The sequence below is a fragment of the Scomber scombrus genome, chromosome 14, assembly GCF_963691925.1.
Source record: "Scomber scombrus chromosome 14, fScoSco1.1, whole genome shotgun sequence".
Classification (NCBI taxonomy): Eukaryota; Metazoa; Chordata; class Actinopteri; order Scombriformes; family Scombridae; genus Scomber; species Scomber scombrus.
Window position 1 is genome coordinate 15,285,734 of NC_084983.1, and position 24,291 is coordinate 15,310,024.

General features: G+C 40.3%; 1 protein-coding gene across 3 annotated transcripts in view; it reads right to left on the reverse strand.

Moving 5' to 3' along the window:
• Nucleotides 1-1,034: 1,034 nt before the first annotated feature.
• Nucleotides 1,035-24,291, reverse strand: part of pds5b (PDS5 cohesin associated factor B) — a 34,261-nt gene continuing 11,004 nt past the window's right edge. For all 3 annotated transcript variants that reach the window (XM_062432476.1, XM_062432477.1, XM_062432479.1), the window contains 33 exons: nt 23,874-24,077; nt 22,757-22,843; nt 20,540-20,637; nt 19,402-19,528; nt 18,941-19,021; nt 18,079-18,219; nt 17,066-17,181; nt 16,531-16,625; nt 15,493-15,638; nt 14,644-14,795; nt 12,831-12,944; nt 12,630-12,711; nt 12,469-12,517; nt 12,185-12,324; nt 11,722-11,837; nt 11,489-11,594; nt 9,783-9,943; nt 9,482-9,605; nt 8,745-8,903; nt 8,516-8,584; nt 8,137-8,273; nt 7,775-7,898; nt 7,377-7,581; nt 6,295-6,409; nt 5,926-6,058; nt 5,707-5,826; nt 5,210-5,272; nt 4,958-5,103; nt 4,520-4,592; nt 2,996-3,414; nt 2,798-2,878; nt 2,006-2,102; nt 1,035-1,911 (listed from right to left, as the gene is read on the reverse strand). In XM_062432476.1, coding sequence (XP_062288460.1) covers nt 1,879-1,911; nt 2,006-2,102; nt 2,798-2,878; nt 2,996-3,414; nt 4,520-4,592; nt 4,958-5,103; nt 5,210-5,272; nt 5,707-5,826; nt 5,926-6,058; nt 6,295-6,409; nt 7,377-7,581; nt 7,775-7,898; nt 8,137-8,273; nt 8,516-8,584; nt 8,745-8,903; nt 9,482-9,605; nt 9,783-9,943; nt 11,489-11,594; nt 11,722-11,837; nt 12,185-12,324; nt 12,469-12,517; nt 12,630-12,711; nt 12,831-12,944; nt 14,644-14,795; nt 15,493-15,638; nt 16,531-16,625; nt 17,066-17,181; nt 18,079-18,219; nt 18,941-19,021; nt 19,402-19,528; nt 20,540-20,637; nt 22,757-22,843; nt 23,874-24,077 — 4,113 coding nt within the window. In that variant the 3' untranslated portion in view covers nt 1,035-1,878. The remainder of the gene's footprint in view (nt 1,912-2,005; nt 2,103-2,797; nt 2,879-2,995; nt 3,415-4,519; nt 4,593-4,957; nt 5,104-5,209; nt 5,273-5,706; nt 5,827-5,925; nt 6,059-6,294; nt 6,410-7,376; nt 7,582-7,774; nt 7,899-8,136; nt 8,274-8,515; nt 8,585-8,744; nt 8,904-9,481; nt 9,606-9,782; nt 9,944-11,488; nt 11,595-11,721; nt 11,838-12,184; nt 12,325-12,468; nt 12,518-12,629; nt 12,712-12,830; nt 12,945-14,643; nt 14,796-15,492; nt 15,639-16,530; nt 16,626-17,065; nt 17,182-18,078; nt 18,220-18,940; nt 19,022-19,401; nt 19,529-20,539; nt 20,638-22,756; nt 22,844-23,873; nt 24,078-24,291) is intronic.

Below are 24,291 nucleotides of genomic sequence, written 5' to 3' on the forward strand. Positions count from 1 at the left end.
TGTACTGGAAAGTTCAGATCTCATGTGTACATGCATAAGCAATGCTAGTAGTCTCCATACAGAAGACAGAAAGAACACGCTCAACTGATGCTTAACAGCCCAAGAGCACAAACTGTCTGTGAGCTTTAAGCTTTAAGATACTTGACACGAGGCAAATAATGAATCGGAGCTTGTTCAAATCAGGATGGATAATTCTGAATGTGGAGATGTTAGAAAACGAGGAAGGTGACCTGAAACACTGACCAACACCAAACTTGAAGTTGGGAAAAATAACTTTTCAGTCTATTGAGGATGTTTATTACTGTCAGTTTTTAACCACATCAAACATTTAATGTCTGCTGTGTTATGTAAAGCTGAACCTTCTAAGCATGAATTCCTTCTGGTAGGCTGCAAAGCTCCAAAATATTCAGGTGTCATATCCATTTTTACCAGTTTTTGGTCTGACAACAAATACACGCATCGAATTTAATTCTTTTTCAGCATTCATTTGCTCCTTTTCTGTACACGCTGTGAATAAGTGAAGGATTTTTGTACATTTCACGATGATCAGCTGCAAAAATGATCTGGCATCAATGTCTTAAACACTTTCCAGTCATCTCACAGACTGTCTCCATCCTGACACACTGACAACACTCATCTGTCACAGAAAATGGTGCCATCAATTTAGCAAACAGCTCCAGATCACACAATTATTCTTAGAAAAACACCTTTTGATGACAGCAGTCACAGCTGCCAGGCTCTGTCATGTGGAGCTTTGAACACTTTTCTGAATGGAAACTTTTTGACTATTCGGGCATTTTGAGGACGTTCACACTGCATTTCTTTTGGTTGACAAGCCTAAAAGTCTTTTTACCTGTGAAGAAAGTTAATTAATAAATATATGCAGGGAAAAGTTAAAGCAATACTTTAAGAAGGGCTTGATATAGATATTTTTTGAAGAAAAAAAATGTAAACACTCATCTGACTTTCTGAATCACACGATTTTGTGATTCAAACTGTTCTCCTGCTTGAAGGCATCATAGTTTATTATGTAAACAAGCAAACAGCTTGAACCTCAAAGTAAAATAAAGAGAAAGCAACCATGTCAGGTTTTATAGAGAATTATATTGATACAACGGAGGATCTGACTGGGTGGATGTGGAGCCAAGTTAAATCAGCAGTGACAAACATTACAACCACAGCTGTTCATGACGTCTGTCTACCAGAAAGTACAAACCTAAAAATCAGACGCACACTACAATCTTTTCCAGAGGCAACTCTACATTTGGACAGGTTTCTGACGTTTTTTTTAATTTTTCAATACATGGTAAAAAAAAAAGGTATTAATATACAGAGCTGTAAACAAAAATTCATGTTTTCTTTTTTTCCTTTTTTCTTTTTTAAAGTAAAATTACACAATTAACATCACAAAAAAAAGATAATGGTTAATCTCTTTCAGTTTTTAAAAGTGGGACACAGAGGGAGAATTTATAAGCAATATTGCTTTATGGGAGCACTTTAATATCAGCGGGTAAAGGCTTTACAGCATCCCCCCAGTCAGCATCAAACACAACAACAGAACATGAAACGGACATAAGAGACTATTTACAAGAATGAGCTTTTTTTTGTTTGTTTGTTTTTTCTGTTAAAATTATTTCTACTTAATGTGGCGAACATCATCACAATGCAACACAATGCAACAACCCACAGCTGATGATACGGATGTACTGATGTAGTGTGCGTGTGGTATATGCAAGTGTGTGAATTTGTGTAACAGTAGGAGCGTCGGCGTATGAAAAGTTTAAAAAGTTCAGTGTCCATTTTTTCTTTCTTACGTCACTCCTCTATGACGTTAGAGTAGACGCGCCGTTTTCTTTTGCCTCCATCGGCTTTTATAGCTCATCTTCTTCGCCCTGCTGCTTTCTTGCGACCCTAGAGAAGAGGAAAAATATTTAAAAGGTTAAAACTCAGACAGGAAACTGAGTTCATGAATCCCTCAACACTTCTCATGTGACACTGTGGGTACCTTCGGTGTTGGCTCGTCCTCCTGCTCCTCCTCCTCCTCTTCATCTTCTTCCTCAGAGTCGTCTTTAGCTGCAGCTGCCTTTGATCGTCCACCGCGCCTGGATACCACAGAATGAGATGTGCATTCAATACAGCTGCCCTGAAGTTTATCATAAAAACCAGAAACATGGCTACACACCACCAATACCAATAATAATAAGACAAAAAGCTTCAGCCAGGTTCAGCACTGAGAAGGATTTACTTAACTGTAGTTTGACCCAAAATACATTAAGGGATAAGTTCACAGTTGTTCCAAGTTGTATTTATAACAATAGTCAGGTGCAGTGGAAGGATTGTAACCAAAAAGATAGACATAGGCCACTAAAAAGACAAACTTTGAAAGATATCGACTGGATTTGATTAATTTGGACAACTCATGCTTCATATTAGCTTCAGATTAAGTTTTAAATACATTTTTACACAGAAGGGCGAATGTGAATTTTGTCCTCCATCACTTACACTGAGAAAAACCTAAATCAATAAAATGTAAAAGTTTGTATGGATGTGACTAAAAGCAGTTTGATAAGATGACATGATGGGGAATTTGGCCTTTTTTATTGGATTTTATATAAGCCACCATGAGAATATGATGCTTAAAAAGGTTCCACTTTCTAGAATTTTTCCAGAGCTTGGAGAAATTTGGGAGTGTTGATTTACACCATCAATCTTTCAAAGCCCTCACTACGATGGTAAGCATGTGTGTTTGTGACTCTGCAGAAGGCTTTGAAGATCACAAAGCTAGTGAACATCTTACGCTGGTTTCTTGGCAGGTGGCTGAGCTGATTTGGGTGGACGTCCTCTCCTCTTTTGCGGTGTGGATTCTGCTGACTCGGAGCTGTTGAGCACAGAAAAAAAGAGTAAGCAGAGTTTGAGTAACAAACGGCTGCTGCTGACAGAAATCTCAGAGCAGATGTTGTTAGTGACATTCATTCAGCTCAGTTTCTCTTCTTACCCTTGTGATCGCCGTGGCGCCCGGGCTTGCCTTCCTCCTTTGGTCTTCACCTCCATATTTTCACTGCTCATATCCTCCTCCTCCTCCTCCTCCTCCGCCTCCTCTTCCCCCCTCTCCTCTTCTTCTTCTTCTTCTTCCTCATCATCCTCTGGAGGAGGAGCTGCCTTCTTTCGTCCCCTCTTCCCTTTGGCAGGCGTGTCCTGACTGGGAGTGGCGGACTTCGGAGGCCGGCCCCTGCGTCCTTTTTTCGGTGGGCTGTTCTGTTCGTCTTCTGGCCGGTTGTCCTCGTCCCACTGGTCTTCAGACTCTGTCACTGCGGTCGTGTTAGGTACCGCCTTCTTGCGTCCGCGCTTGGGTTTGCTGTCCTGGTCTTCACTGGAGGTCACTCCCCGTTTGCGACCTCGGGGCTTTTCAATGTCCTGTAAAAAAAGATGAACGAAACGCTTGACGAGGGCTGACTTGTGAGCTGCTGTAGCTTGTTTGAAACACAATTTTTCAAGTCAGAAAACTTCCATGAAAAAAAACATTACTCCTGAATCTAAATGGTGGTTTCAGCAGGAAAAGAGAAAATTATCTGGTTTCCATAACTGCAGTGGAGATTAAAAAGCCATCATAGTCTTCAATGTGAGAAACAAGTTCCGAAAAACTAACATACTCGTACACTATTAAGAAACACTTGAAATTTATGTGACAGAAGATGGCTTTATTTTTGGCTTAAGTGCTACATTATTAATTCAGAATAGAAAAGGTGATCCAGGTCTTGAAGCTGTCATTAATGGTAGTTTACACAACCTGTACTTGACTTAACTCCGCCTTATTATCTTATCTTGACTTAAACCCAGCTGCTGTTTGCACAGGAGAATCAAAACACAGCAACACAAACGTTTATGACTGGCAACACTTTACTGGATCACAGCAACACGCCCCATTTAACTTGTTATTTCAGATCCTTTTTCTGTTCATTTGTGCGGTCAGACTGAGGAACCTATTAAGAAAATGTCAGTTTTCCATTTTATACTGTTCTTCATTTTTTAGCCATTAAGATTAAATTTTATAAACTTGAAATATTCGACTGTTTATCATTTTGGTGATATAACTGCTCTTAAGACTAAATTGCAGTATTAAGAAGGAAACTAAGCTGTATTTCCTAGAAACAGAGTTGTGCTAATGTGGTCAAAATAATCCTGATGATTTTCCAACTGGAGGGAGGAACAGTTTCAAGAGGATTATGGCTGAGAAATTTGTTTAGTTTTGATCAAATAGTTGAACAAAAACGTAACAGTGATATTTTGTCCTTGAAATCAATGATTACTGACATAAGAGCTTTCAGATGATATTCACTCAGACTATGGTCTGACAAACTCATTACTAATGTAGATAAGATGAGCTAGCAGGTGACATTATTCATTTTCTCTCAATTATAATGTGGCTTTTAAGACAGTTATGACACTCTTCTTATGTATATTATAATAGCCAGTCTCCTATCACAGTAGATATTATCTCAGTATAAAAGCGTTTTTATACCTTGTCCGTGCTGTCTGCTCGCTTTAGGCTGATGTCCTCATTTTCACTGGGATCCATTTCTGTGCTGTCATGCCTGAAACACAGCGATCAATAATTGCTACTGTTTTATAAATATACACAAAAAAAAAACAAACACCCTGCAGCTCAAGCTGCTACAAGATGACAAAAGAAAAGATACAAGACACAAATGTCCTCTCTTTGTGTTCCTGTGTATTCTCTGAGCATATATCAGTGACACTCCACACTCATTGTGCTGTGAGGAAGTTTGTTCCCATTATGTTAATAATTAGATCCAGAGTGCTTTTTATGTAGGTTCATAAATCAGAACAATTGAATATCTGCAGCTTCAGGGGATTTAGTGCCTTATTCAGCAACACAACACAGTAAGTCTTTGTGTGTGTGTGTGTGTGTGTGTGTTTCCATATTCATATTTTATACCTGGTCTTGCTGCGCTGTGGGGAGCCTGGGTTGGACGAGGAGTCGTCGTTGCTGGCTGTCTCCATACGAGAAGCTTTACTCTGGAGCTGCTTCCCTGCTGACGACAGCGGCTTGTTTACTGCACCCAGGACGTTAGCTGACTTGGGCTTTAGGAAAGAAGAACAATAAATAACAACAGTTTGAGTTAGGGATGTGCGTTTTAATTAAGCGAAACAACATAATGTACTGTTTCAGAGGTTTGATTAAGCTCACCTTTCCTGGTGTGAAGAACGACTTCATCTCTGGTGGGAGATAATTTTTTGTGTTGCTGAAATTCTGTAATGAGAAGCAGTCTTGTGTCAGAGAGCTTGTTTGTGCACAACCAACAATAATTATAACAAAAGAAAAGGGCTGAAATACAAGCTGAGGATTATGATGGAAAGATTTGCTCTTGCCAAACAATCTGATTAGTCAAAATGTTGCCAGTCATGCTGAGCTACTGCAGCAGGCATGTGATTTAAAACATTAGGATAGTACCAGCTACCACAACCAAAATAATCCAAATCAGCTGTTTATATTTGTATTTGCTATATCATGTACACAAAAGGTGCATATGAATTAGTAACTGGATAAGCCCTAAAACACTGACAAAATCATAGAAAAATGTTTTGTTCATGTCATTTTAAATTCTGCTATTTCTAAAATATTAACACACAAGAGAAAAAGCTTCACTAGCTTTTCTAGAAATGCTTTGTGCAGCACACACCAACCTTGTCTGGTTTGGTAAAGAAGCTCGAGGGAAGCACGGGATCTTTTGGGGACTCCAGGCTGTAGGTGGTGCTCTTTGACATGATAATGTGCATGGCTACGTCACACACTGTGTAGAGTTTCTGTACGGAAAAGACACAAAAGGTTTATCAGCATTAAGAATATGTGCTGTACGTACACTTAATATTCACTGTACATGAAGCTCCAGATGCAGTTTGTACCTCGTTGGTTTTGGGATCGTTGGGGGCTTGGCCGTCTTTTGTCTGTTTGATGTTTTCCACCATTTTCCTAATGAAGGCGTGGCTGTTGTTTTCATTCTTGGCCATGATGATCTCCAGGACAAACCACAGAGCCCTAACAAGGAGGGAGGTGTCACATCAGCGTGCAGGACTTTTTAAATTTCCGCCACAATATTGACACAGTTTCCTCTTAAAATGCATCTGCATGGATCTACAGAATGTAAAGTGCATGTCCTAAAATAGTAATAACTGTGACTGTTCTCTGAGGGGGAAAAGAGAAGTTGATGTTATTTAGTGTTTTTATAGCTTTGGCTTTCATCATTCAACAGAATCTTTCCCTTCACTACTTACTCTTTAATTTCTTTGAGCTGCTCGATGTCCTGTACTTTGACATAGTCTGGGTCGTGTGCCAGCAGGTGGATGGTGTAGGGCACCACATACTCCGGCAGCAGAGAGAACAGCTTGTCTGTTGATACACACGCAGTCAATATTACATCATTATTTCCTCACCACTTCTACAAAAAGGTACCCTGTGGACTTTCTGACCTCTGGTAGCTCTTTTAAGTGTTTTTTTAATGAGTGGGTACACGTTTGCATACAAGGACGCAGGTGTGCCGAGTGGTGACAAAATACAGACCTGCCGATGGTTAAACACTATCTCAATGATCTGCAGAGGGTGGTAATGCACCAAGACACACAACCACATACCAACAAAGCCAATGACGAAGAAGACAGAATGCTAGTACAGATGCATGCAAACAATTCTGTACTTTTCAAAAAAAAATTGGCTTTGCAAAGTGTTTCATGAGGAGAAAAATAAATCCAACACTTTTGTTACACCGACCTCAGGGATACACATTATGCAGTTTGTTTACAAGAAAACTTCGCAGAGCCCCTGATATTCCCTTTTCCCTGATCTGTGGATATATTTCAGTAATATTCTTTATTTCAAATCATTATGTTTCAAAAATATTGTAATTTTAGATGTACATCATGTTGACTTATAATAAAACTATGCAATTAGGGTTGCATGATACTTGGGGGCCAATTAGAAAAAATGACATTATTGTTACTGATCTGAGAATGACATTTATTTTTAGACGATAATTATGTCCAATAATGCAGAGCCGTGGTTGTTGCTTAGGGATACCACTCAAAACCTCAAAAAAGTAAATTTTAAAACAAACTTCATGAAGTTGATACAATTTAATACAATGATACAATATATTTATTCACTAAATATTAAATCGGTCACAAACAAAACGGTTAATCATTGGTAATCGTTATTGTCCCTGAAATTCCTTATTAGTGTATTCTATAAATAATGTAAAGCTTGTTTCAGGCTAAATACATTTTGAAGCTGCTTTTGTCAGTTATTAACACAGTAAAAAATGCCTTGTGAAAATGAATCAGATTTTAGTCCATTATTTTACCACTGATGGCAGCGTGCTGTTTGAGGTACTCCCGGCGTATATTGACGTTTTTCACCAGGCATTGGCGTGCGTGGGCCCTTCTCTCTTTAACAGGGTCCTTGGCACATAAAGCAAACACTGCCATGTATTCCAGCGGCAGACGGAGGCGGCACAGGCCCCGGTGGAGCTTCTGAGCAAAACACTGTCGCACCTGGTAGCACTCGTCCTAAAGAGAGAAGAAAAAGATGCAGAGAAAACAGAGAGGATGATGAGGGGGAGGAGGAGAGACGATGATATAGTTGAGAGAAATATGGGAGAAAGAAGAAGGAAAGAAACAAAAAAACATTTAGGACACAGGGCTGTAAAAAAGAAAGAGCATGAGCTTTGCATTAAAAGAGGAGAATTGCAGCGGTTCTTACGTTGATGACGAGAGCACACAGCTGATATTGCTCCAGTGTGACGATTTCGTGATAACAAGGCTCTTGTGCCAGCTTCAGCAGGGCGCACGCTGCTGCCAGCCGCAGCCTCGACATGTCGGGTTTACTGCAGGGGAAGAGGAGACAAGAGTAAACAAGGGATACTTTATTTATCTGAAAATGTGTTGACGATTAAGGGATTAAAGCCTAACATACCCCTGAGGTCCACAAAACCCATTAAAATACATCACTTCACTTAAAATTACATGATTAGACAAAGCTTTCTCTGAGCTGGAACACATACACAAATACACACACAGGACCTTGAGTTTGTCTAATGAAGAAGAACAAGCTTTGTTGTTTACCCCATCCTGCCCTGCTCTGTTAGGTCTCCGTCACTGTGTAGTATAGCCGTCAGCATCCTCAGGGTCGAGTTGCCTGATTTGCTCTGGTTGTTCTTCACTCCTAGTAACCACCTCACCATCAGCTTTATGCCCTGGATCTGAGGGTGGAAGGTTGTTTTGGTAAATAATTAAAGTGAAAGTTGTGACATGATGGTAAACACGCATTTGTCTCTCTGAAACTATTCTTTGGATTTAAAAAAAAAAAAAATCTAAAACCATCTGAAATAGACAGAAGGGGCAGAAAATTAAGATACAATGATTATATAAAAGTTTTTGATGAGATTTTAAGCTGTCAGGCTGGATGATGTTAGAAATGACACTCAAAGGCACTCCTGCTTACCTTGGCCAGAGTCTCGGGGGACACTTCATCATCAGGAACCCAAAGTTTGGTTGTCTTCTTGCCTGGAATCTAAAGACAACACAAATCAAACTGCAAGCCTCATTTCATGATATATGAATAGATTGACAGCAAAAATATTGACCCTAAAACTGTGGTGAATAGTTTTTCACAGTATAAAGATGAGCCTGGTATATGTGATGTTGATATGCTATATATATGATGCCTGTACCCTGTCGTTCATGAGCAGATCTTTCACTATGAAGTTGGCGACTAGCGATTTGAGAGGTGCAGCAAACTGTTCCGGGGCCAGCTGAGCCAGGTGGCCGAGGGTGGTCAAAGGAGTGATGAGCTGCTCCAAGTTAGCAGGGTCGAGGCCTTTGTGTAGAGGCTGGAGAGAGACACACACACACACACACACACACACACACACACACACACACACACACACACACACACACACACACACACACACACACACACACACACACACACACACACACACACACACACACACACACACACACACACACACACACACACACACACACACACACACACACACACACACACACACACACACACAGTCAGCTGAGGGAAGACAAACATCTCAGACACATGGACATCACATTATATCTGTCAAATTGTTCAAGTTTGGGAGAACCACGCGTGTTCATCCTACATGTTTTAGTGAAATAGTAAGATTCAAATAATGAGTTTCACTATTTCTGCTTGCTGCAACAAAGGTGTTCATCTAAGATCTATGGTCATGGTGCACTAAATGTACTAGAAGCTTATATTAAGTCCACCTCAGGATGTTTTTTTAACATATCTGAGGCACATTCATCAATCTAATCTGATGTCCAAATCCATTAAACATAACAAACTTTGGCTTTGCAGTGTGTGTAAAACATGGATATACATATGATTTTTTTGTACCATTTCACAAGTGTGTAAAACATGACTGACCTCAAAGATTTGGGCGAAGTGTGTGTCTCTGTTGGTGAACATGGCGTTGATACAGTGGATGGCGTACTTGGCCTGGCGAGGGGGGCCTCTCTTGGCTTTGGCCTGCAGTACCGGCAGCAAAACACTAGGGGGAGCAGGCAGGAGAACAGCATTAAAAACACAGTCATAAGTCACAAAGAGTTCAGCTTCAGACAGAAATATGAAGAACAGTGACTTTTACCTGTGATTAAACACACATACTTATACATCCTGCTGTAAGATGGAGAACAAATGAAAACAGCAATCAGACAACTAAACGTACGATTTGATGTGAGGGAAACTCTCTTCCATCTTGCTTCCTGTGTTCTTGAAGATCTGCAGCGCGGCCTCGGCCACCTTCTCATCATCCATCTTCAGACAACCCAACAGAGACTCGAACGTCTCTGCAGAGTGGAACGACACCGGGTGTGTGAACGACAGTACCTGTGTGAAGGGGGGGGGGGGGGGGGGCGACAGTCAAACAGCTGAATAACATCTCATAAATTAAAGCCGCAAGCGGCGATGGCGGGCCCTCGCTCACCCATGCCACCGCAGGGCCTGAGGCATGGCGGGGCTGTGGCGTGAAGCAGAAAGTGAGAAAAAACCTGGAAGGAGGCCAAAAATGCAATGTTTCGTTCATCCAGTAGGGGGCAGTCACAGGTAGTTACACATATGGTCTGGTGTGGTCTGGTGTGTTCAGGGCGGCCACTCATCAGTCATGTGAAGTTTGGAGTGAATTGGACAAAGCATGAAGGAGTTATGAGAGGTTGATGGTTCATCCACCAGGGGGCAGTAGAGTGTAACAAAACACAAGCGGTTGCGTTCAGGGTGGGACAGTGATTACACATGTGAAGTTTTGTGGAAATAGCACAATGATGATGTAAAATATGGCACTTCCTGTTTCCACTAGGGGGCGACACGAGTGAGATCGCCTATGAGCGAATGGAGACGTTGAGGTCGGCACCCTGGACCTGTGTACCAATTTTCATGATGATACGAGTTCAATAAAGCCATCAAAAAGCCAAACGTATTTTCATGGCGAGGAATTGATGGTCGCCGCGTCGCCACACGGACTCCATTACTCGTAGCTTCACAGTCTTCATAATGTAGCTTCACCAACTGGTTCTGAATGGTGTTGATGGGGCAAAGTATGTAATTTTAATGAATCTTAGTTAACTTCCTGTTACCACCGGGGGGCGCTATGAGTTACGTGGGAAGTTAATATTTTGGGACGTTCAGGGCGGAGCCATCATCATGTCCAGCAAGTTTGAAGCTGATTGGATGAAGTATGTGGGCGTGAGAGCCACTCGTATGTACATGGCGAGCACGCCAAAGTTAGTTGAGCCCTGGCAGACACGCCCTTTGACCTACGGATGCGCAGAGCACAACTTAAGCTCAGCTAGGTCTGGAGATGTTGCGTACCTAATTTGAACTTGATCGGGCGAACGCTGTGGGAGGAGTTAATTTTAGGCGGGAAAAATCAAAACCAAAATGGCCAACTTCCTGTTGGGTTGAGGTCATGAGGTCAAGAGGCTTTTTTGCCGACTTGCAGTCGCCGCTCGGGCCCTAATAACATTCAGCACTGATTAATAAAGCAAACTCTAGAGCTGGCAAAACATAAACTTGCTGGAAGGATGATAGACGTTTTTACAACATCATTATTAATGTGACAAATGTGTTTGTATCACTCAGCCCCGCCTACAGGGCAAAACTGTGGGAGGAACATTATCCATCACTGAATGTTCATTTTTATCTTGTCTGTCATTTCACAATCATTTAACTCAACTAGAAAAGAGGAGAATAGTCTATTTAATTCACAGATTAGAGTCGTAGGCAGCAATTGATTCCAGTAGCAATACAGATTGAACTGTAGAGACTATAATTTAGATAATGAAATGACATTTCCTGATTTCATTCTTACATTTACAACCTCTCACATTTTGTAAATAGATACAGATATTCCAGCTGAGTTTCTCACTGGGGTTTTACCTTCAGCAGCTCCAGTCCTGCTCTGATGGCTTCCTCAGTGGGAACGCCCTCCTCCTCATCGTCAGCTGTTCCGTCTATAGATTTGTTCACCTGTTTTATCAAAGCACTGAAACACAATGATAAAGAGAATGATAGAAAACGGTCAAATAATGTAGACACTGTAACACACATCACTGGCATTTCTTGCCTTTGTGCTAATGTGATGAGTAAGTTTGTGTTGTGTACACACACACCTGATGGACTCTGTGTCGATGTGAACTGGAGCAATTCTCTCAAGCAGGAATTTGACCATTTCCAGAAAAGGATTGCTGGGTTGTTTGGGGCTGCCGAGTTTTTTGGTGATGTCTCGCTGTAAAGGTGACAAACACATAATGAAAATAAATAAATAATCACAAGGTCTACAAGGCTAAAATATTTCTTAAACAAAAAGATTTGAAACATTTCAGATAACTATTGAAGAGAGATTCACAATTTTCATCAACTGTAACAAACAATTTTCATACCTTTAACAATTCAGTGCTTAAAACCAGCTATAAAAAACAGAGCAACTGCACAGAAAATTGAAAATAATCTAAGTTTAGAGCCATTTCCCACCAATGCTTTTATTCAAAGGTACACTTTGTCCATTGAGTCCAACACATTCCAGGATACCATGACTTCAAGGGCATCAGTTAAAATAGAAACATCAATACCCACCACACAGACTTCAGCCTGCTTGCAGGAGCAGCTGGGGCTGACCAAGGTTTCCAACTGATCTCTGATCCTCTCGTCATCCTCCAGGACCTGAGCCAGCTTCTTCACAAAGTCCTGAGCTTTGCCCGGGTCCGGCAGGTTCCCTGTAGACACACAGAATTAATTAAAAGCTGACGTCTGCATGGAATAGATGTGAAACCCGAGTGGTAAGGTCATCTTGTTTTTAGAAATTTCATTGGAAATCAGAGCAGGCTTTTGAAAAAAAATTAAAATGTGATGTTCCTTACTTGTGATCACCATGACTTTGGCGAATACGGCCTTGCTGGATGCTTCAGACTACAAATACAAATACATAAATGACACAACATAAATAATAGTTTAGAAACACGGGACAAGGGTAGATGAATTCAAACTCCTTTCATTTTGTTTGTTCTTCAGTCAGCATTACCTTGGGTTTTTTGATTAGGTCCAGCAGATCTTTGACATTGTGTCTGAGCAGATTCTGACACTTCCACATCTCATTCAGAGCTCTGAGAGGCGCAGAGGAGAAAGAAACAAAGAAAGGATGGAGAGGGGAAACAACTTTTGAAAATGGCAAGTCCTGTTTTACCACCATTAATCTTGTGTGTTCAAAGTGAGGAAGACTTACTTGACAGCGTTTGTGTCCAGGGTGGCATACAGGTAGTAAAGACACTTCATTCTCTCAGTGGTTTCCAGGTTGTGAGGAACCATGTACTGTGCAAAGACCCGCTCCACCAGCAACCTGTGTCATTAAAAAGGGAAGCAAGGCTTTATGGTCTTAAATTTAAAAAAATTAAATAACATTTTATGGATCTGCTGGAGCCATGAGGGAGAATTCAATGTCATGGTGCCTCTTCTTCATTTTCATAGTTTCACACATTCACACACGCACACAGGAACTGCCTGTTACAATACAGACTTTTCCTGTTGGCAGCTGAGCAGCTCCTCTGCAGCAGTGATTCAAACGATAACTACACAGACAAGTGTTGTATGTTATATCGATAATAAGAAGACGTCACAATAGTTTGCCATTAAAAATGGTACTTTACCCTATTTTATTATTACCGGTGCTTTAAGAATGACTGTTTTAGCTGAGAGAGCTGCATTTCCTATGAGTTGTGTCGATGTGCAACAGTAGGGCGCTGCAAACACCATGCAAACTGAACGTGACAGAACAAGAGGTGTGGCTGCTAGTATAACTGCTCTTGCCGGCTGTCCACGGCCTGTTGACAAAGCAGACTCAGAGTGAAACATTGAATAATTGTGCTTACATTAGCCGGCAGTAAGGGCAAGCTAAAGGACACCACAAAGCCCATCTGTAAATCTGTGTTTTAAACCCACGCAGACCAAGAGAGCCAACATGTCCAACTTGGCCAAGCATCTCGCAACAGACATGCTGACATGATCAAGGAATTCAAAGAGCGACAGGTTACCGAATCTGATAGATAACATAATTACCTGCCCTCAAATAAGTCAAACTCGTGTGATTTATTTTGTGTCAAACGTCTTTATACACAAACAACATTCACACTGCTAACGTTAACTTTACCGTAACTTGCAAGCTGCTAAAATTCAGCTTGATTCCATGACTTTTCCTGAAGTTTTAGGTTTTTGTCGTGGTATCATGTCAGTGTCAGTACTGTAATATTTATGCAAGTCTCGTATCAAAGTCATAATTTCAGTACTAACAACACTAGCAACACTAACACTACACTCTTAGTTCAGTTAGAACTGAGACTGTGATGTTTGTGGAGGGGTTTTTTGTATGTTGTCATTTATGTTTTTGGGCCTCAGCATGCCTCATTTACTTCTATTTCAGCAAATGACATTCTGTAGAATTACTTTCAACATCCCCCAGAGAGGTACTGCAGGCGCTCCGTGTAGTGAGTGTGTAGGTGGAAAACAATAACAAATTTTCCAGTTAAAAGTGAAGAGAGTGATGCTGCGGGGGACTGCGTCTGACTGCTCAAATGATAAGAAAACAGTCCCACATATTTCGCTTGCTTATGAAAACAGTTGTTTTGCATTATGGTGCCCCGAGGCTACTGTAGGTGGATGAATTTGTATCTCTTCTATGGTATTTTTCCCTACATAATTGTCACACTGCAGAAACAAATGATTTGAGTCTACAAAAAAAGTCCTCTATGGATTTCTAAAAGACTGAATTATAAACCTGATTTTACTGTTTGAGATGGCAGAAAAGTGTTTGGTTGCCAAAGTCAGGTCTACAATGTATCAATGTGATGTAATTATCTATATTCAGTTCAAGTGCAGAAATTTAAGGTTCATTGCCAACAGAAAATGTTTGTTCAAGCAATCAGCATTGTTTAGGAAGCTAATTTTGATGCTGTAAATGTTACATTAACACTTTTTGAAATTCGTGAGGGTGTTTTGATTTTGCAGTTTTCAATATAAACCGACAAGAAAACATGCACACAAACCTGTCATCAATGCTGTTCTGGTAGTAGATATGAAGCAGCTTGTCTTTGATCCAGGAAATCTGTTTGGAGGCCTCCCTCCCTCCCTCTCCCTGCAGCGAGTACTTCCTGTAAATGGATGCCAGGCCCATCATGGCCTCCTTGCGTACGCGCCACTGATAGGCCAAGGATGAAGGAGGACAGGAAAAGATAAAAGAAGAGACATTCTCAGTCATGACAGCTAGTTAAATGACAACTTGATGAGGTGATTGTCGGTAAGCTTTACTGATTGAAAATGTAATAAGAAGCTTTTACATCACAGCAATGAAGCTATTTCTAACCCGGCATACAGAAGTCCTCTAGGAACAAAAAGCCCACTTCCCAAAATAAGCACAGCTGGGTTAGCTAAACACACCACATGTTGCTATGGTATCAAAAGTAGGATAGATAGGTAGAGAGATGAGCAATCCTAAAGAGGAAACTCAGGCTCAGAAAGCAAAAGCAACCTTAAAAATAAAGAGCTGTTGTGGACAATGAACTATCAAGTCAGTGATGTGCCGACATTTTGGCTACTTATGCACAGTTTTGACACAAATTAGATTAAACACTCCGAAAAGGGGCTTGGACTAACACTTTAAATCCACACAGATCATTGGTAGGTTCTGAATCTACAACTAGGAAAAATAAAAATGTAGGCTTATAGGGAATCTCTTAGCTTAGTAGTGATATATACATACAGAGTGATATTTTTAAGAACACTCACAAAAAAACAAAAAAACAAAATCCCCAAATATTTATGATACCCAGGCCTACATACAACTTACTAAAAATCAACGAGACAACACAAACACAAAAAAACATCTGCCCACTTACTCTTTTGTCCAAAGTCCTCTCCTTCACAAAGTTGAGCAATGCATCATTGACTAGAGATAAGTCTTTCTTTGCAGCAGTTACTATAGAGACAATGACATCATGGCGGATGGCCTCCTCTGGGTCATGTGATCTGACCCTCAAAAATTCTAGGAAAGAAAATAGGAACGAGTGAGTGAGATGTGAACCCTGACCCCTTTAAGCATGGATGTAGTAGGAGAGCTGCCAATTTATCCCAGAGTCACAAATACTTTGACAGGAAGGATCAAAGTGAAAACTACACTAATTATTATGGTTTGTATTATACATTTTTAATCTATTATTGTTTAAACTTTCATGGACCTAGAAATGTGACTTTCATTCTTAATGTTAAGTCTGTGAGCCCATCAGGGCCCATCAGGAGAATCGCTGATGTGCATGTGCAGTGGGCCGCACAGCACAGAAGCAAACTTATGTGCCTACCAAGCAATTTTCATTGAAGTGAGTGAGTGCCACTTTGGACTCTCGTATCCAGTTCTTATAATATATCCATGCCTCAGACAAGGAAAATAGTCAAATACTAACCCTAACCCATTGCTTCTCACTGAATCTAAATAAAAGCAACAAAGGAACAACAATAAGCTATATGAGTGTTGTAAAAGTGAGCAGTGCATTATAGGCTTTTTCCCCTCACTACAGGAACTTAATTATACTGACATTTAAAAGTCATCTTATGCACACACACTAACCAAACTGCATAAAAATGTTTGTTTCAGTGTAGCCATACAGTGCCTTTTTTCAATTAAGTATATAATTCTGGTATAAAACATATCAGACAAAGAGGCAGAACTTAGTCCTCACAAGTTCTTACAAGAGGCTCCATGATACGGGTACTTAAGTTCTCATAGAGGAAAAGAGCTATTAGCGTCCCATTACCTCCATGTAGTGGCAAAAGAAACTCAAGACCCACCGTAGTGGGTTCAATGTGGATACATTTCTCATCACACAGCAGCAGGTTTCTCACAACACTTAAAAAAAAAAAAAACATTTCAGTTGACTCACCTGTGAGGTCTTTGGCCAAGTCTGGGTGGTTCATGAGACAATGACTGGCAAACTTCACACACTCCAGTCTGATAGGCACATGGATGTCATTAAACCTTTAGGGGGAGGAAAAGCGCTTACATCAGCAACTTTTTAGGGTGACAGACTCACATCCATCAAGGTAAAAACATACATATGCCAAGTTTAAGACTTTTTCATCAATATAGATTTCATACAGCAAGAAAGGAATCATAAAACATACTTATTTCAATCTAAATATAGCTAATTTATTTCTGAAACTACTCAAAAGTGTGTGTCTGATAAAATAAGACAAGGGAATTAACTGTTAAATTAAATGAGCTGGTGCAAAGACAAACAATACATCAACTTCACTCATGTATGAATCCAAGAATGAACAACCAACAATAAGAAACACACATAGATCCACACACATTTTTATCCCTCTGAGAGTATGAAGTTGGGGTATTTTAAGATTTGATTTTTTCCTGATTATTTTAATATCTGTGGATGCCACGGTCACAACACTGAAGCCCACCTGCCGAGGTAACACTGCCATAGTGGTTTGTTCTGTGCAGCCAGCTCAGAGTCCTTGGCTCCGAACATCTTAGCCAGCAGCTTCACCACCTGCAGCCTCTCATCATTATCATTACTCTGCAGAGACAGAGGCAAAGAGAAACAGAGAGAGAAATGATTCACAGGATTTGGCTGTGTCGAATGGACCAACGCGCCAAGTCGCTTAGATTAACTACATTGGCAACATCACCATTTTCATAACACAGGAAGGCGGCAGTTTCTTTGGTATCAATCTAGTTTGAGAATGAGCCGCAGAGAAGAGGAAACAGCGGGTACAATGAGAGCTAGAGACAAAGGAAGACAAGAGGTAGAGAGAGGGGAGGAGCGAGGATGAAAAGAGGAAAAAAAGCAGTTGGGAGAGAAAAACCGACGAGGAGAGATAAAGATGAAAAGAGCGACGGTGGGAGAGAGAGACGGAGTGTGTAGTCTGTGGGGGAGAGATTTTTATCGAAGCTATTATTTTGAGAAGACAGCAGTGACCTACACTCACTCTGAACAGTTAATGAGCGTTATCCGTCAGCAGGATGCCTTTATGAGACACTGCAGAGGCAACATTATGCTGACTGCTTTATCTTTCTAATATGAATCAACAAAACCTGCAGAGAAGGTAAAAATGTGCAATTCTGTGGGTAATGGGTCAGAGAATTCAGGTTTTTAGTCTGGTGTGTTGATAGAAATCACAAGACTAATATTAACGCAAGCTTTGCTGCTGCCTCCATCTTACAACTGCTACTAATAATGAAACAAAATCTAATAATAATAATAATAATATAATTTATCTTGATAATGTCCTCATCATACTAACAACACGATGAGACAAAAAAATATGACTCAAAATAGGCACACTTCACAAAGAATAATGGCTATAAAATTGTAATGCTATGACCCCAAACTGCTAAGGAAAATACTAAAGTTATATCTTCTGATCAACAAATCAGTCCAGGTTATTAATGCTTTAATTTAATGTCTCTGTACCTTGAGTTTAAACTCGAGCTGCGGCAGCACTGAGAGCAGCAGGTGGCTGTCTATGTTATAAAGCTCCAAGATGAGGTCAAAAACGTGCTCCGACAGATCACTGACTGACGTCTTTCCCAGCATCAGCACCTGGTTGAAGAACTGACAAAGACAACAGAGAGGGAGGAATGATGGTTACTGATAACAAAAACAGATCCTCAAACTGTGACTTTTCTGTGACATACAGCTGTTTTCCTGGCCTCTGTGTGTGATTCTGCATCTTAACACATTCAATTAGCTGAATGGAGAAATGAGAAAGTTAGGACTGGCAACAAAAGACCACAAGTTCATTTATTAACAGTGAGATCTTTGTGAATAGAATCCTTCTCCAATTACAGCTTACTAGTCCCAGTTATATCTTGATTTACACACTTAAGTTACCTCAGGACAAATATAGGGATGCATCAAATGTTTTATGTTCAACAGCTGATTCAACATATCAATTTGCTTCATCATTTGCTCAGATGTGAGCCAGTTGCAGTGCCAAGACATTTCTAGCATGGCTGGCGATGGTTTAAATACCTTGGCAGTTTTAGTGTCATGCTCTTCCCATTAGGCTACATGAGACGAGCTTTAACGCTGCAGTATGCAGATTTACAGACAACTGTTAAAGCTCTGGGAAGTGGGAAGTAGAATTCCTGATTTTTATGACTATTACAGGAGATACAAAACTGCTAGGTATCAGGTGTTTAAGGCAGAAAAAAGACCATCCAGCTAAAGACATAAAAGGTGTAAATTCAGTATATCACACTCAATAAAAACACAGCCATTTTCAAGCTTGAGAGATAAGATAAACACTAGTGTGTCAAAGACCTAATCTTACATTGGTGATGTATGGCTCAATAGCCTGAGCGGTCCTCTTCAGCAGAGCTTTGGCCAGGTCGTACGCTTGTTTATTCAAATTCTGGAAAGACGAGAAAACAATTGGTGAATAAAACAACAAGGCAAAGAGCAAAGACTCAACATGCGAAAAAATAAGTCATCTTTTTTTTCTCCACTCAGAAGAACCCTGTCAGGAGGCTCTGGGAAGGCACAGACGTCCAAAGATACTTCTACACAAACTGCTTTACGCTGCTTTACCTCTTCTCACCTGCAGGGGTCTCATTGAATTACAGGGGATAGAAAATAATGCTGGCCTCAGTCCACTGACAATATCAACTCACTTCAGTTTGTTTTACTTGTAGCAGCTCCAACATTCATGATATGAATATTTGTGTGTGTGTGTGTATCTATGAAAGTAAATGTTTACATCTGTTTGGTCACAATCACATTGCGGTCACTTACTTTGTGTGCTGGCACCAGGTTGACCAAAACGGTGTCCAGCAGCTCCTGCGATACAGTGTCCCCCTCACAGATGATGGAGCTCATCAGGTCCACCATGTGCATGTGCACCTTCTGGTTGTGACCGTTGCTAGGGAAACAAGGTGAGGAAGGTCAAAGGTCAAGAATGGCATCATTGCATAATTTCATTATGGACGTAATATTTCACATTGGTTCCCAGTGATTTTAGACTGAGCGTCACCACTTCTACTCAGGAATCAGTGATTGTTTGGTGCAACATGCCTGGGATTGACTTAACTGGCAGCAGGCATTTTGTAAGTATTTGTGTTTTTAACTTGGTGGATCTCTCATTTTGGAAACTGACTGCAACGCTCTGATCACACATAGGGTGGGTGTGATCTGCATTACAGCGGGAGGTGAAGCTTATTACCTAGATTTGTATCTCAGTGACTGCTGTCCTCAACACTGCCAAGCAGTACTAGTCTCATTGCCTCCCATTCACTGGAGGTGTCACTTATATACACACACACACACACACACACACACACACACACACACACACACACACACACACACACACACACACACACACACACACACACACACACACACACACACACACACACACACACACACACACACACACACACACACACACACACACACACAAAAACATCAGTGCTGCATTCCCTTACAACTCACAGCTCGCTGCAAACATTCAAATGAATAGCTAAGCTTTTTCGATTCTTCTTACATAAAAAACAAAAGCATAATGTAGGCACAACCTTGACACACACACACCACAATTTTGCTCCAATGGCAAAAAGCCAAATTCTGTACTGCAGAATTCAGCCCTCAAGGTTGTGTTCAGCAGAGTGAAATGGAGAAGAGGGTTTGGAGGAAAGACAGAAGAGGGAGGGAGAGCAACAGAAACACCCGGACTGCTACTGTGCTGTTTCATGATGTAGCAGCAGAGACATATTGAGGTGATAGAGATGGCTTCGAGGGATCAGCTCTGACATTAGGACTGCCGCAGCTGACATAAAAGCCAGCTACACAAACACACACAAGGACAAACACCATGATGAATATGGACACACAAATACAAAACGCTGCGGTGGGCTTTGATCTGTGGACTTACTTGATGACCTGGAATAGCGTTCTGTAAAGCTGGGTGAAAATCTCGTTGCTGTCTTCAAGCTCAAAGCAAATATTGTACGACTTCACCCACGCTATGTTCTAAAGAAAGAGAGAGAGGAGGCAGGACATTAGTGACAGTGCCATTTACAGTGTAGAAGCATACTGGAAAGGTGAAAGAAGAAAGCCATGTTTGCTTATAATTTGACTTGCAGTGTGTTTATTATACGATTATCCTCTAAAAACCAAATTAAACTTAGTTAGTTAGTAAACATGTTATTTGAGATTGGTTGAGGTTTCCATTCCTCCTTACATTAACAACTTTATCTTACACCTCTTTGCGTTAATGTGATGGCAATTTTACATGTCCATCTCATCTTAATACATGCCCGAGTCACTTTTTGCCTATAAGTCATGACAGCTAGTCTTTATTAGGTCAGCACTTGTAACATGTGCTGTCAACATGGCACAAGTCTAAATCGACTGCAGTCAGATTTGTGAAAAGCAGCGCAGGGTCAAACATGCACAGGGGGAGGGGGGGGTGTTAAATGTGCGCCTTCTTCTGCCTTCTTAAATCATAGGAATACATTTAATGTCTCGGTCTCCAGCTCTAATCCACAAAGAAAATGCAATCATATTAATAAACCACGGCACAAAGTGAAAAAGACTATTTTAAGTTATTGAGGAGATTCTATAAATCGGCCACAACAATAATCCGACTAGGACTCTCACTCCGACTTAACATCATGTCATTTGATGCTGGTACTCTGTCAGATGTTATAAAAATATACAGCAGAATTTGATACTGAATAACATTAAATGATGAAACGGATATGAAAATGCATGAATGGGATGAATATGAGATGTCATGTCTGAATGAAGCTTTAAAGAACATTAACAAAAAAGACACTTATGTCTGATTGACAAACAGCCATCACTTTAACAGATGAAGTCAGTAATGTTACATAGTGCATGTCTGAAAAGGGCTTTTCTATACTGCTTCATGGCCACTGTAGCTATAATCTGTATTTCTGTTGTGTCATGAAGTGAAAAGCAATTTAAATCTCCCAGTTGCTTCCTATTGTCCCATTATCTCCTGTTTATAATGCTGGCTTTTTCATCACCAACTTAAATTAGTAGGAAATTTACATGCAAACAAAATGTATTTACTTTCAATTTGACTCAACTTGTTCCTTTCTTTTAAAAGGAAATTGCTTCCTGTGCCAAATGATGATGAATCTAAAACACTTTGAGAGCAAATCGAAAAACACACAAGCTGAAGGTCATCAGACTAACATTGTTTGAGAAGGATCCTAAACGATACTGAGGGAACAGTTACCGTTACAAACCGCATCTACCCCAAAACCAAATGGCTTCCTCCAGGTTAAAGATTGAGCTCGCTATGTGCATATAAACGTAACCACTAATTGGGTTCCAATAGGCGGTTGGCATAAGCCCCAATGCCAGAAAAAAAAAAAATCTTTTATCGTGCCTTTTATCTTTTCTCACTCTTTTTATTTGCATTGAACAATGTAGAAAACATCTGGTTAATAAGCTTCTCATTTCAGCCCACTATCACTCCCACTGGTTACATCATCAACGTCAGCACTGTGCGAATTAAAACTTTGACCTGATGGTAGAGCAGTATGAAGAGTCATTAAAAAGGAGATCATTAAAGTTATTACATTTCATCCTAATGGGAACATGAATGTTTATACAAAATTTCATGGCAATCATGTTGTTGAGATATTTCACTCAGTCCAAACCCCAAATTATATCTGCGGATCACTGAAGTCAGAGGGATTCATCCTCTGGAAAATATGAAAGTTACATGGCAATACTTCTAAAAGCTTAAAATATTTCAGCAAGCAGTGGAGAGACCTACCGACAATCCTACACCATCTTCACTAAAAATAAAGTGTAAGTAAACTACAGCTGCAAGCTGATAGCTTCAATCAACACTTTATATTTTCTGCTGCTCATCTCATTTTCACTTGTAGCTACAGGTTGTTAACATAGATCAGACATCAGACAGAAAAGTGTCTGCCGAGGTATATATGATAAGGTAAATATAGATATTTGAGTTTTAGTGGTTTTAATTGTACTTTAAATATTTTAAAGCTAAACCTAATTAGATGTATTGGATTCCGATTCAATGAAATGCTACTGCCTTCCAACCCCGCCCCCAATAATACACAAACAAACACACACAGTCACACACCTCAAGCAGGTAGAAGTATCTGTTGAACTGGGCGCTTTTGGTGTCCTCGAGTCCTTTGAGCTGTCTGGTGATGAACATGAAAATGTCCTGGAGACAAAAAAGATACGCAGATGGTGAATGCTCCGCACAAACAGCTGCAGTCATTAGCAAAACTCAGGTCTGCTTACAGCAGCATAACAAAGTTAAAAATACAGCAAACAACAACAACAACCACCACAACACAGCTAGAAATATTTTCAGCCAAAATAGTAGTCATAATGACTTGCAAGTTGACTAATAGAAACCCAATACAAAACAAACATCAAAACTTATCATTTCAATACACCAAAAGAAGTAAAGGGTTGTATATATAGCAGGACTTGTGTCTAATGTCTATAAACCTGCCAGTATTTGGACAAAGGTGTGAGCCAGGGCTGGGATCATGTGGAAAAAATATCAAATCACAATATTATTCACATCTTGGTGGTATACTGCTGTGTCACACTGGACGTAGTGTTAGGTAATGCATCTGGAGTCTTTAAAGCCGTCATTTTCATGCATTCGCCACACGCACTCACATGGCTGGTTTCCATATGTGCCAACAGGCTGCTTGTGTTGCCACCCTTTGCCATTACACACCGTGTGCAAGTCTTGCAAAATATATTTTTTGTGCAGTGTCTGGTTTTTTTAAAAGCCGAGCCATCTGATGAGGCACCGATTTTCAGCACAGGTACTTTCCTCAGACTGCATTTGTTTAAGGTAGCTACAATTTTAAATCAAATTGTGCTACTTTCTTTCAACATATATCAAGTTTAGATCAATAATTCTGTCATACAGTTTAACTTTTTTTGTTTTATAAGCACATTGAATAGTGTAATAGCAAAATACGGTTTGCCAAAGGTATTACAAAAATGCATACCTTTAAATGAATTAATACTGATATACCATCTAGCCTTAGTGTGAGTTATGTCAAGTTTTCAGCCAAATGCTGCGCAAATTTAAAGCCGACTTTCAAAAATGTTTGTCAGTCAATGTTCAGTGACTGATGTCACAGGGTTATGAAATCAAACAGTCAGTGAGTAATTCTGGTGGAGCGGACTGATTTTCACCTGCCCAAACAAAATCCTCATCACTTTACCTTGAGTTTATCTGGAGAGGTGTAGGGCGCCTCTGGGGCGTAAATCCTGAATATGTCTGCCAGACAGCATGCCACCAGCAGACGCACGTCCTTGTCTGGGTGTTTGAGGAAGAAATCTGAGGCCAGATGGAGGGCCAAGTTCAGGTACAGCTCCTTCTCTTCCTCAGAGTCCTGGTCCATGTCCATGAAGGTCTTCACCACCATCTGAAAGAGGGGTGACGTGAGGGGATATTGAATGAGGAGAGAAAAAACTGGAGGTTAGTGATTGGGTTTGCTGAATGGCTGGGTAGAAAAATGTGTTAAGTCAAATAATGTTATACCACCATTATTGATCAAATGTTTAGAAATGTATATTGACTGCAAAAATATTATAATACATTTTAATGAAGGCTGGCATGGTTTTTTATTCCCTAATGAA